This window comes from Schistocerca cancellata, chromosome 5 (assembly GCF_023864275.1).
Source record: "Schistocerca cancellata isolate TAMUIC-IGC-003103 chromosome 5, iqSchCanc2.1, whole genome shotgun sequence".
NCBI classification, from domain to species: domain Eukaryota; kingdom Metazoa; phylum Arthropoda; class Insecta; order Orthoptera; family Acrididae; genus Schistocerca; species Schistocerca cancellata.
In genome coordinates, this window is record NC_064630.1 from 390,618,575 (window position 1) to 390,630,765 (window position 12,191).

Sequence of the window (12,191 nt, forward strand, 5' to 3'; positions counted from 1 at the left end):
GCGAACCATACGCGACTGGAACAGGAAAGGAAGGTAATGACAGTGGCACGTAATGCGCCCTCCACCACACACCGTTGGGTGGCTTGCGGAGTATAAATGTAGATGTAGATGTAGACTAGTTCTATAAAGCAAGAAATACATATTCTTCTTTCTTCTAGAAATTGCCTAAATAAGCTTTTCGTTTTAGAAGACAATTTATCCCTTTAGTTATGTAGAATTACCTTTTTATTTGAATTTTTAAGAATGCATCTTTCATCGCCAATACTGAATTCTGTAAGAGTACCATATATTTTTGGTATTTTTGCGTTACGTCTCCAGAGGAGTTCAGTTTTCGTTTTGCACATCTGTAATAACTTGCAGACGCCGCAGCTCCATTCCCGCGGCCAGCTGCTTCAACTGAGTGGAAGTTCTTCTTATATCAAATTCACCGTAGAGGTTACCACCTCTCCTCCTCTTTTCCAGGAGGTATATAAAGTGTAGCAGCGGTGGCTGACGTCATCACGTTGCCGCAGTATGTTCGCCTTTCGAGAAACGAGTCCCACGAGATTGACTGGAGACGCACGCCACGCTGTAAGCCCTCCTGGGAACGCGTTTCTCTTTTGTGGAGAGCTGCCGGCTCCAATCTGAAGCTCAGCACGCAGAACCCTGGCTCGGCTACAACTCTGCGTTGCCAGCGGACGCACGGGTCGCGCACGTGGCCTACTTGTAGCGGTCGATAGTGCACTGTGCGGCGGCGCGCCTGGCAACGCGGCTACCCGCCTCTGCCGTTGTTACCTCCGAGGGAGGGCAGCCTCACTGCAGACACTTTCATATTCCCATCCGCCGCCACATTCTGTAGTCAGTCCTGCTTTTGAGGGTATCGTAGAGAATGTTTCATTCGTTAGTGCCAAAAATGCTTCGCCTATTCGTGCTAAGCGTTTTCAGTAGCGTGTAATATAAAGAAAATTACACTGCAAAGTCAAAGGATCTGGTACACCTACCTAGTATCGATTAGGGGCCCCGTGACCCTGCAGAAGTGTAGCAGCACGACATGGCATGGACTCGACTAGTGTCTGAAGTAGTGGTGAAGGGAACTGACACCATGAATCCTACAGGGCTGTCCAAAAATCCGTAAGAGTACGAGCACGTCGCAAGGCATCCGACATATGCTCAATAATGTTCATATCTGTCGAGTTTGGTGGCCAACGGAACTGTTTAAACGTAGAAGAGTGTTCCTGGAGCCACTCTGAAGCAGTTCTGGACGTGTGGGGTGTCGCATTGTCCTTCTGGAATTGCCTAAGTCCGTCGGAATGCGCCTGAACATAAATGGATGCAGCTGATCAGAAAGGATGCCTACATACGTACCACGTGTCAGAGTCGTATTTAGGCGTATCAGGGGTCCCATGCTATTCGAACTGCACACGCCCAACACCATTACAGAGCATCCACCAGCTTGAAGAAAAATCGTGCAAATGGCTCTGAGTACTATGCGACTTAACTTCTGAGGTCATCAGTCGCCTAGAACTTAGAACTAATTAAACCTAACTAACCTAATGACATCACACACATCCATGCCCGAGGCAGGATCCGAACCTGCGACCGTAGCGATCGCTCGGTTCCAGACTGTAGCGCCTAGAACCGCACGGCCACTGCGGCCGGCCACCAGCTTGAACAGTCCCCTGTTGACATGCAGGTTCCGTGGTTTCATGAGGCTGTCTCCATACCCGTACACGTCCATCTGCTCGATACAATTTGAAACGAGACTCGTCCGACCAGGCAACATGTCTCCAGTGATCAACAGTCCAACGTCGGTGTTGACGGGCTCAGGCGAGGCATAAAATTTTGTGTTTTGCAGTCATCAAGGGTACACGAGTGGGACTTCGGCTCCGAAAGCCCATATCGATGATGTTTCGCTGGATGGTTCTCACACTGACACTTGTTTATGGCCCAACACTGAAATCTGCAGCAATTTGAGGAAGGGTTGCACTTCTGTCACGTTGAACAAATCTCTTCAGTCGTCGTTGACCTCGTTCTTCCAGGATCTTTTTCACCCGCAGTGATGTCGAAGATTTGATATTTAATCAGATTCCTGATACAATCGTGAAATGGTAGTACGGGAACATTCACACTTCACCGCTACCTGGTGATGCTGTGTCCCGTCGTTCTTGCGCCGACTGCAACACCACGTTCAAACTCATTAACACTACTGACCATTAAAATTGCTACACCACGAAGATGACGTGCTACAGACGCGAAATTTAACCGACAGGAAAAAGATGCTGTGATATGCAAATGATTAGCTTTTCAAAGCATTCACACGAGGTTGGCGCCGGTGGCGACACCTACAACGTGCTGACATGAGGAAAGTTTCCAACCGATTTCTCAGACACAAACGGCAGTTGACCGGCGTTACCTTGTGAAACGTTGTTGTGATGCCTCGTGTAAGGAGGAGTAATGCGTACCATCACGTTTCCGACTTTGATAAAGGTCGGATTGTAGCCTATCGCGCTTGCGGTTTATCGTATCGCGACGTTGCTGCTCGCGTTGGGTGAGATCCAATGACTGTTAGCAGAATACGGAATCTGTGGTTTCAGCAGGGTAATACGGAACGCCGTGCTGGATCCCAACGGCTTCGTATCACTAGCAGTCGAGATGACAGGCATCTTATCCGCGTGGCTGTAACGGATCGTGCAGCCATGTCTCGATTCCTGAGTCAACAGATGGGTACGTTTGCAAGACAACAACCATCTGCACGAACAGTTCGACGACGTTTGCAGCAGCATGGACTATCAGCTCGGAGATCATGGCTGCGATAACCCTTGACGCTCCATCACAGACAGAAGCGCCTGCGATGGTGTACTCAACGACGAACCTGGGTGCACGAATGGCAAAACGTCATTTCTTCGGTTTAATCCAGGTTCTGTTTACAGCATCATGATGGTCGCATCCGTGTTTGGCGACATCGCGGAGAACACACACTGGAAGCGTGTATTGGTCATCGCCATACTGGCGTATCACCCGGCGTGCTGGTATTGGGTGCCATTGGTTACACGTCTCGGTCACCTCTTGTTCCCATTGACGGCGCTTTGAAAAGTGGACGTTACATTTCAGATGTGTTACGACCCGTGGCTCTACCCTTCATTCGATCCCTGCGAAACCCTACATTCCAGCCGGATAATGCACGGCCGCATGTTGCAGGTCCTGTACGGGCCTTTCTGGATACAGAAAATGTTGGACTGCTGCCCTGGCCAGCACATTCTTCAGATCTCTCACCAATTGAAAACGTGTGGTCAATGATGGCCGAGCAACTGGCTCGTGACAATACGCCAGTCACTACTCTTGATAAACTGTGGTATCGTGTTGAAGCTGCATGGGCAGCTGTACCTGTACACGCCATCCGTGCTCTGTTTGACTCAATGCCCAGGCGTATCAAGACCGTTATTACGGCCAGAGGTAGTTGTTCTGAGTACTGATTTCTCAGAATCTATGGACCCAAATGGCGTGAAAATGTAATCACATGTCAGTTCTAGTATAATATATTTGTCCAATGAATACCAGTTTATCATGTGCATTTCTTCTTGGTGTAGCAATTTTAATGGCCAGTAGTGTAAATCTTGATAACATGCCACTGTAGCAGGAGTGACCGATATAACAACTGCGTCAGACACTTGTTGTCTTGCATGGGCGTTGCCGACAGCAGCGCCGTATTCCCGTATTCTGCCTGTTTACATATATCTGTATTTGAATACACGTGCCTATACCAGTTTCTTTGGCACTTCAGTGTATTTAACTATACGTATTTTCGTAGCAGATGTGCAGTGTTACGTGGCAGCTTATTTAAATTATCTAGCTACAGGCGTTGGACAAAAATATGCAAATACAGCGACAAATGCATGCTTGAACGTAAATGCAGATGCTACCCAAGCCTGCAGGCTGTGCTGTTGTCTTTGATCGCTAACGGCACCTCTGCAGCGTCCTCTGCACGTTGCAAGTACTAGCCGTGGTTAGAACAGAGTTATGTATTGTCGTAAGTGCACTATGTAGGAGCTAAGTGGATGGGAACGTGGGTGAATTGTTGCTGTGCTTCTGTAAACAAGGTAACCGAATGCATGCCACATTGACTGAAATGGAAAGTATCACACTATGAAGTAGCACTCCGAGACTAATCAAACTTTGTGGGGATTTTCATAACTTAACAGTACTGAATGCTTAAAGATTCATTCCGTTTGAAACTGGCACCGATTATAACATTAGTATGAAATTTGATGTTCGCAGGTATGAGTACACTCTTGTATTCGTTATAACACTGAAGCAAATACCCTCCGACTGTTATCAAGGGCTTTTCTTGCCATACCGTGTCAGTTCATAATATATCTTTCATTATGTTTCACTTAGATATACAAATCAAACATACATACTGACACTGTGCCAAATTATTGACCAGAGTAACATTGTTTGTACAGTAGCAGTCTGTTGCACTCCATGTTACTCGTACGTTCTATTGTTTCTACTCTGTATCAAGAAGATGCAGGTAACATCGTTACCTTTTATTCTGGAGTTATATAGGAGGGGGAAGTGTAATTGAATTTAGCGTTATCGATGCCATAGCTGATCGTACAAGTTACTGAACTTCATGAACGCGGATTGATTAATAAACGTTTCTCCTAACAGGTAGTGAGACTTAAAAAATTCCTTACATGTCTTATTATTACGATTCTCTTCGTTTAAGATTTCAGGAATTTATTTTGGCATGGAGAAATTGGGAGTTTGATGAATCTGCGAGCGAACCGGCAGACGGTCATTAATTAGTTTCAAAAACCCCGCAAAAAATCGTGGAGCTCTACAATCCTACGCCCTCTGTACTGAGGTATCCCTATTCCGGCTACTACTTTCTTTACAGTAATTAGAATTTTCATTGCTTAGGCTTTATGGGAACTTCTGAATCGTTTCGGAACTAATTTCAATTCAAAAGTGCAAAGACAATTAAAAACTTAATCAAAATTTTTATTTCAAATTAACTAGGTTTCTAAGATAGATGACGCAGTTTATGTAGAGTGCTGACTGGGAGGAGGTATTAAACCATATTTCCATCGCACACCACACATGTCAGGGGACATGTCAGCGGACAAGCTGACGAGTCAAGGACCTGTACATACCTCAGCGTGTTGGTGGCATGGCCTGCAGTGTGAGGTCTTGCATTATCGTGCTGGAATTTCCCATTTGGTAACCTGGTCGCGGAGGTACGGCAACAGGGTATAACAGTCTCGCTATAAACTGTCGACCACTCTGCCTCCCTTCAACAGATATTAAATCAGTGTTTTTCTCCAATTATATGGCTGAACCTGCTCTTTGGGGTCTCCATACGAATTTACTTTGCTGGGGCAACAGTATGGCAAGGAAAGTAGCCACCTGTCCATGCAAAAGGATAACATCAAAAGGGCGTAGGATTATTCGACTTTTATTTGCTTTGCTGGAGCAACAGTACGGCAAGAAAAGTAGCCACCTATCCATCCAAAAGGATAACACCAAGAGAAGGGCGTAGGATTATTCGACTGTCTCTGATGAAGAGACGGATTACAACAGCTGGTCACAGGTTAAAGGTAGAGTGCCAGCACAAACCATCAGGGACAGATTACTGTAAGCTACATTAAGATTAGTAGTTGACATGCGTTGTTTACAACTGGCACCAAAATACAGACAACAGGGACATGCATAATCTTTAGCCAGCGTCAACCGGGGACAATGAGTCGATTCTGTGCCGTCCAATAGCTTTCCAAGCCACAATCGCACGAATTGGAGACGTATGGCTCTCGAGAATATCTTCTTTCTGTGACCTCTCACCATATCGTCTACGGACATGCCGGCCTCAATCTGATCTCCAAAGACAGACGCGAGACTCATTTCTGAACAGCGCAGAAACCACTCAGTGTCCCGGTTGATGTTGGCTCTAGATCATGCTGGGTTCCATTGTCTATTTTTTGGTGTCATCTGTAACGACACACGGCAATTCGACATCTGTTCCTGACGCTCCTTGGTCGCACACTGCCTGTAATTTCTGTCGGGATTTCAGATGTTGTATCCATCTATTCATTAGTGCCATTCAGAAAATCTTGCGCTCGTCTCTTGGTGTACTCGTTCTGAACAGACCCGTGCCTATTCTTGTAGCCATAGAGTTGCACTAGTAAAGTCGTATGGCATTTTTGGCTAGCAGATCCCTTACGGCATGTACATCTGTCTAATTGGAAAGATTTTTATGTCCTTTCCCCTCAATGGCACCTTTCCTTCGCGAAATGTGAGTTTTTTTTATTAGTGATGTGATGACTCCAGCTGACTGCAGTGAGTGTGCGTAGTGCCGTGTCATGTGTATTGGGCGATGATAAGAAAAGTGAGAGGGTGGAACCTGGTGTCGGAATATGGCACTCCTTTCTAATAGCACCAACGGGGCTATATATCGGACGAATCGCCATCAGCGGCTTCATACACTCTCACTTCAGGAGCTACTGCGGAGAAGTTTGAAATTTAGCTCAGGACATTGGCACGAAGTCTGGTGATCAGGATCTTTACGCCACCATCCCTTTTGGGCGTAAACGCAAAGTAAAAGTAGCCAACACCACTGCCTTGTCCGAGAATTACTTCGAGCAGATAGTTAGAGAACCAACTCGTGAAGCTAACGTTTTAGACCTCATAGCAACAAATAGACCGGAACTTTTCGACTCCGTGAATGTAGAAGAGGGTATCAGTGATCATAAGTCAGTGGTTGCATCAATGACTACAAGTGTAATAAGAAATGCCAAGAAAGGAAGGAAAATATATTTGCTTAACAAGAGTGATAGGGCACAAATCGCAGAATATCTGAGTGACCACCATCAAACGTTCATTTCTGAGGAAGAGGATGTGGAACAAAAATGGAAAAAATTCAGAAACATCGTCCAGTACGCCTTAGATAAGTTCGTACCGACTAAGGTCCAAAGCGAGGGGAAAGATCCACCGTGGTATAACAATCATGTACGAAAGGTACTACGGAAACAAAGAAAGCTTCATCATAGGTTTAAGAGTAGTCGAATCATAGCTGATAAGGAAAAGCTGAACGAAGCGAAAAAGAGCGTAAAGAGAGCAATGAGAGAAGCATTCAACGAATTCGAACATAAAACATTGGCAAACAATCTAAACAAGAACCCTAAAAAGTTTTGGTCATATGTAAAATCGGTAAGCGGATCTAAATCCCCTATTCAGTCACTCGTTGACCACGATGGCACCGAAACAGAGGACGACCGAAGAAAGGCAGAAATACTGAATTCAGTGTTCCGAAACTGTTTCACTGCGGAAAATCGTAACACGGTCCCTGACTTCAGCCGTCGCACGGACGCCAAAATGGAAAATATTGAAATAAACGATATCGGAATTGAAAAACAACTGCTATCACTTAGTAGCGGAAAAGCATCCGGACCAGACGAGATACCCTTAAGATTCTACAGTGATTATGCTAAAGAACTTGCCCCCTTTCTATCAGCAATTTATCGTAGATCGCTGGAAGAACGTAAAGTACCTAGCGACTGGAAGAAAGCGCAGGTCGTTCCCATTTTCAAGAAGGGTCATAAATCAGATGCGAATAATTATAGGCCTATTTCGCTTACGTCAATCTGTTGTAGAATAATGGAACATGTTTTGTGTTCTCGTATTATGACGTTCTTAGATAATACAAATCTCCTTCATCATAACCAACATGGATTCCGCAAACAGAGATCATGTGAAACTCAGCTCGCCCTATTTGCCCAAGAAATTCACAGTGCCGTAGACACTGGCGAGCAGATTGATGCCGTATTCCTGGACTTCAGGAAGGCATTTGATACGGTTCCGCACTTACGTTTAATGAAAAAAATACGAGCTTACGGAATATCGGACCAGGTTTGTGATTGGATTCAGGATTTCCTAGAAGAAAGAACACAACATGTCATTCTTAACGGTTCAAAATCTGCAGATGTAGAGGTAATTTCGGGAGTACCGCAAGGAAGCGTGATAGGACCTTTATTGTTTACAATATACATAAATGACTTAGTTGACAACATCGGTAGCTCCGTGAGGCTATTTGCAGATGACACGGTTGTCTACAAGAAAGTAGCAACATCAGAAGACTCGTACGTACTCCAGGAAGACCTGCAGAGGATTAATGCATGGTGCGACAGCTGGCAGCTTTCCCTAAACGTAGATAAATGTAATATAATGCGCATACATAGGGGCAGAAATCCATTCCAGTACGATTATGCCATAGGTGGTAAATCATTGGAAGCGGTAACGACCGTAAAATACTTAGGAGTTACTATCCGGAGCGATCTGAAGTGGAATGATCACATAAAACAAATAGTGGGAAAAGCAGGCGCCAGGTTGAGATTCATAGGAAGAATTCTAAGAAAATGTGACTCATCGACGAAAGAAGTAGCTTACAAAACGCTTGTTCGTCCGATTCTTGAGTATTGCTCATCAGTATGGGACCCTTACCAGGTTGGATTAATAGAAGAGATAGACATGATCCAGCGAAAAGCAGCGCGATTCGTCATGGGGACATTTAGTCAGCGCGAGAGCGTTACGGAGATGCTGAACAAGCTCCAGTGGCGGACACTTCAAGAAAGGCGTTACGCAATACGGAGAGGTTTATTATCGAAATTACGAGAGAGCACATTCCGGGAAGAGATGGGCAACATATTACTACCGCCCACATATATCTCGCGTAATGATCACAACGAAAAGATCCGAGAAATTAGAGCAAATACGGAGACTTACAAGCAGTCGTTCTTCCCACGCACAATTCGTGAATGGAACAGGGAAGGGGGGATCAGATAGTGGTACAATAAGTACCCTCCGCCACACACCGTAAGGTGGCTCGCGGAGTATAGATGTAGATGTAGATGTAGATGTGGTGTACCTAGGCGGTTACCCATCGAAGCATTGATCAGACCTGGCATTGCTTAACTTAAGCGACCTGACAAGAGCTGGAGTATTCAATGAGACAACGCCGCTGGCACAGTTACCCAGTCATCTCGTCACTTCTTGTCCCGCGATCAGTGTAGTACAGGCAACTGTCTGTGTGATTTATAGTACGATGTTCCTATGCCGATGAGTCAGCCTCTCACGAAGTCCGAAAGAAGGCGACAAGCTTCGCGAGCACGTCCTCAGGGTGTGCTGCGTAGCGTGTTCCGCCTGAAGAATTCCAGTAAAGTTAGACATGCCCGACAGCCTTCATATAGTCATGCTATTCTTCACAGGTAGGAATTCTTTTTATACGCTGAAAATACTGAAAATAAGCTCGCCTGATGATGAAATTTTGATCAATATATCCCGCAGGGACGGAACTAGTGGAGAATCATTTTGGTACTGTATGGTCAAGATGTTTGTTGTGTGATACTTTCAGTTCCCGTCAGTGTACAACGTCAACAGAAGAATATGAATATGTAACTTTTTTCCTCCAAGTATATAAGAGAGGGGAGTAATACCAAAAGTGCTGTATGTACGTACCACCATGGTGTTCTGCAGGTCCTTGGTGAAGTAGCGGTTCTGGTGGGCATTCGCAGCGGCTATGCTCAGCAGGTAGTCGTTACGCGCCCCCGTAGACTTTTCTTCCAGCTGCTCGCGTTTCGATGAGACCTGCAGAGGAACAAAGAATGTTACCAACCAGGATGCTCTGACAGAGGAGTGATAGTTATACCGCATAGAAGATTTGCAGCTTCGACAGCAGGTCGAAGTAACAGACCCGAAAATTCATTCAATAACTGGCAAATTGTCGACAGCAGGTCGAAAGAACAGACGCGCATATTGATGCACTAACAGCCAGAGTGTATTGACTGCGCTTCAAGAATTCGCTGCTCTAAGTAGCGAGCTGTTTAAGGAGCCAGTTACTAGTCTGTAGAATTCGAAGTCTTGGTCACGTTCTAGTGTCACGTTCTAGTTTATATGAAGAGATAACCTGTTTCAGCTCAGACTTAACAGAAAAGCAGCGACTTCCAGGAAGCGTAGACGGTTACCTGTTCGAAAAGAATTTACGGAAAAAGAAAGCTGTCAAGCACTTTGCGAAGTGATGTGACTAACACTGAGAAGTAAAACTGACTAGAGACACATTTGACATGACATTGAATAATGCTCTAAATAATGTACAGCCAATTAGACTGCACTGTCTACAAAAACCACAGCCAAACATCCTCTAGTACTCTTCCAGATTCCAAGGTACTAAGTCAAACATTGAACTTCAAATTCTCAGTCGACGCCTCATTTTCTGTAAATGATTTCTATGATTTTGAGTATCATTCAAAGGCGCGTTAATGTTTGTCTAATCCGTTTTATTTCTTGCTTTTAGACAAATGATTTCACACAACATTTAACCATTTTTTTAGTGTTAGAAATGATACTCTTGTAATTTAAATAGCTAGTAGGCCTTGAAGAGATGACGTTTTTGAAACTTCACTTACGTAACTAGCAGCAGCAGCTGTTCATGAAGAATTTCAATTTTCCCTCAAGCAACTAACTTTTTCTTTATTACTTTGATGTTTTTCAAAAATTATATCTTTCCTATGCTCATTTCCCACTCCTCGTTTGGCTACGAATATTCAGACAAAAACTTTCCCTCAAATCGCCAATTAAGTTTTTCTCGATTATTAAGTTAACTTTCAAGCATTTAAATCTTTATTTACAATATCTAGATCTCACGCTGGTCAATTTGATACCCCATTTGTTCATTCGACCACTGTTCGTTTGGCTACGAAAATTCGGACAAAAATGCATTGTGTAATTTTCCCCAAAATCGTTAGCTAGGTTTTTCTTAATTACGAAGAATACTCCGAAGCAGTTAAATATATTTTACAAAATTAGACTCGCTAATCATTCCGACACCTCATTTGTCTATTCCCTTCTTCGTTTGGCTGGTAGCGTTCAGCGTACACTGCTATATCTGTGGTTGTAGTTCTGTGACATTCGCCGTAAAATGACATCAAATGTAGTTTTTCTTCATTACTGAAGATCGGTATATCGACGAGACGAACGAAAACGTCACAAGCCATACCAAAACAGGGAAAGCACTACCCGAAACGTATGTGAAATGCGTCACAGAGTATTTTTCTGTTTGCCACCGACAGCAGTACAGCAGGCCCGAGAAGGAGACGCTAGTAGACTAATCAGCGTAGGTAGAATGTGCGTACTCATGTGGTCTGTCTGCATCAAATTGCAGTACTGTGCAGGCAACCTTTGGCCTGCGCATTACGGCAGAAACCGCGGCGACGTTGACATGCTTTAAAGCGTAGCATTTCAGAATGTACGATGTTTAGAACGGTGAAACCAATCTGCCATCACTAACTGCACCTCTAGTTTTCATTTCTACAGAAAAAAATACACGTGCCTTTTAGAAACACTTAAATTGGTGTTGAAAGTGGTGTTCGTTGACCTCTGTGGATCATGCATCCTGCCCGTCGTGTGAGCTCCTGACATAGGTACATCCCGGGACAATTGAATTTTTCACATTTTGTTTCCTTTCGGAAATGCAAGAGGTGGCAGAGCTAGGTGGGAAACGCTGTATTCACGATATTTGCTTCCTACGGAAAGATATTAGAAAGCATACAAAGAAGACCTTTTATTTTGCACCATTCGATGGAGTTTAGTATTACACTGAAATAAGTTTTTTAGATCTCGTTTCGTACTGAAATATACACTGTACTGACAACAACAGAAATGGAGAAGAATAATGAGTCAGTTACTGAATACGAAAAAAGTTTGGTTCAACAATGGACTGCACAAGAAGAAGAGACGTTCACAGAGGAGATCGTTTCGCAAGGTATCCCACGAGGAAAGGTCAATATTCATAAATAAGACAGGATCTATCATTCGAAGAGAAAAATTATAGTAAACAACTGCTCTAAAATACACTCCTGGAAATTGAAATAAGAACACCGTGAATTCATTGTCCCAGGAAGGGGAAACTTTATTGACACATTCCTGGGGTCAGATACATCACATGATCACACAGACAGAACCACAGGCACATAGACACAGGCAACAGAGCATGCACAATGTCGGCACTAGTACAGTGTATATCCACCTTTCGCAGCAATGCAGGCTGCTATTCTCCCATGGAGACGACCGTAGAGATGCTGGATGTAGTCCTGTGGAACGGCTTGCCATGCCATTTCCACCTGGCGCCTCAGTTGGACCAGCGTTCGTGCTGGACGTGCAGA

At 44.4% G+C, this 12,191-nt stretch overlaps 1 protein-coding gene across 1 annotated transcript in view; it reads right to left on the reverse strand.

Annotated features, from left to right (window-relative positions):
* Positions 1-12,191, reverse strand: part of LOC126188560 (protein nervous wreck) — a 724,305-nt gene that overhangs the window by 182,191 nt on the left and 529,923 nt on the right. Inside the window, exon 8 of the mRNA XM_049930159.1 lies at positions 9,490-9,618. Coding sequence (XP_049786116.1) covers positions 9,490-9,618 — 129 coding nt within the window. The remainder of the gene's footprint in view (positions 1-9,489; positions 9,619-12,191) is intronic.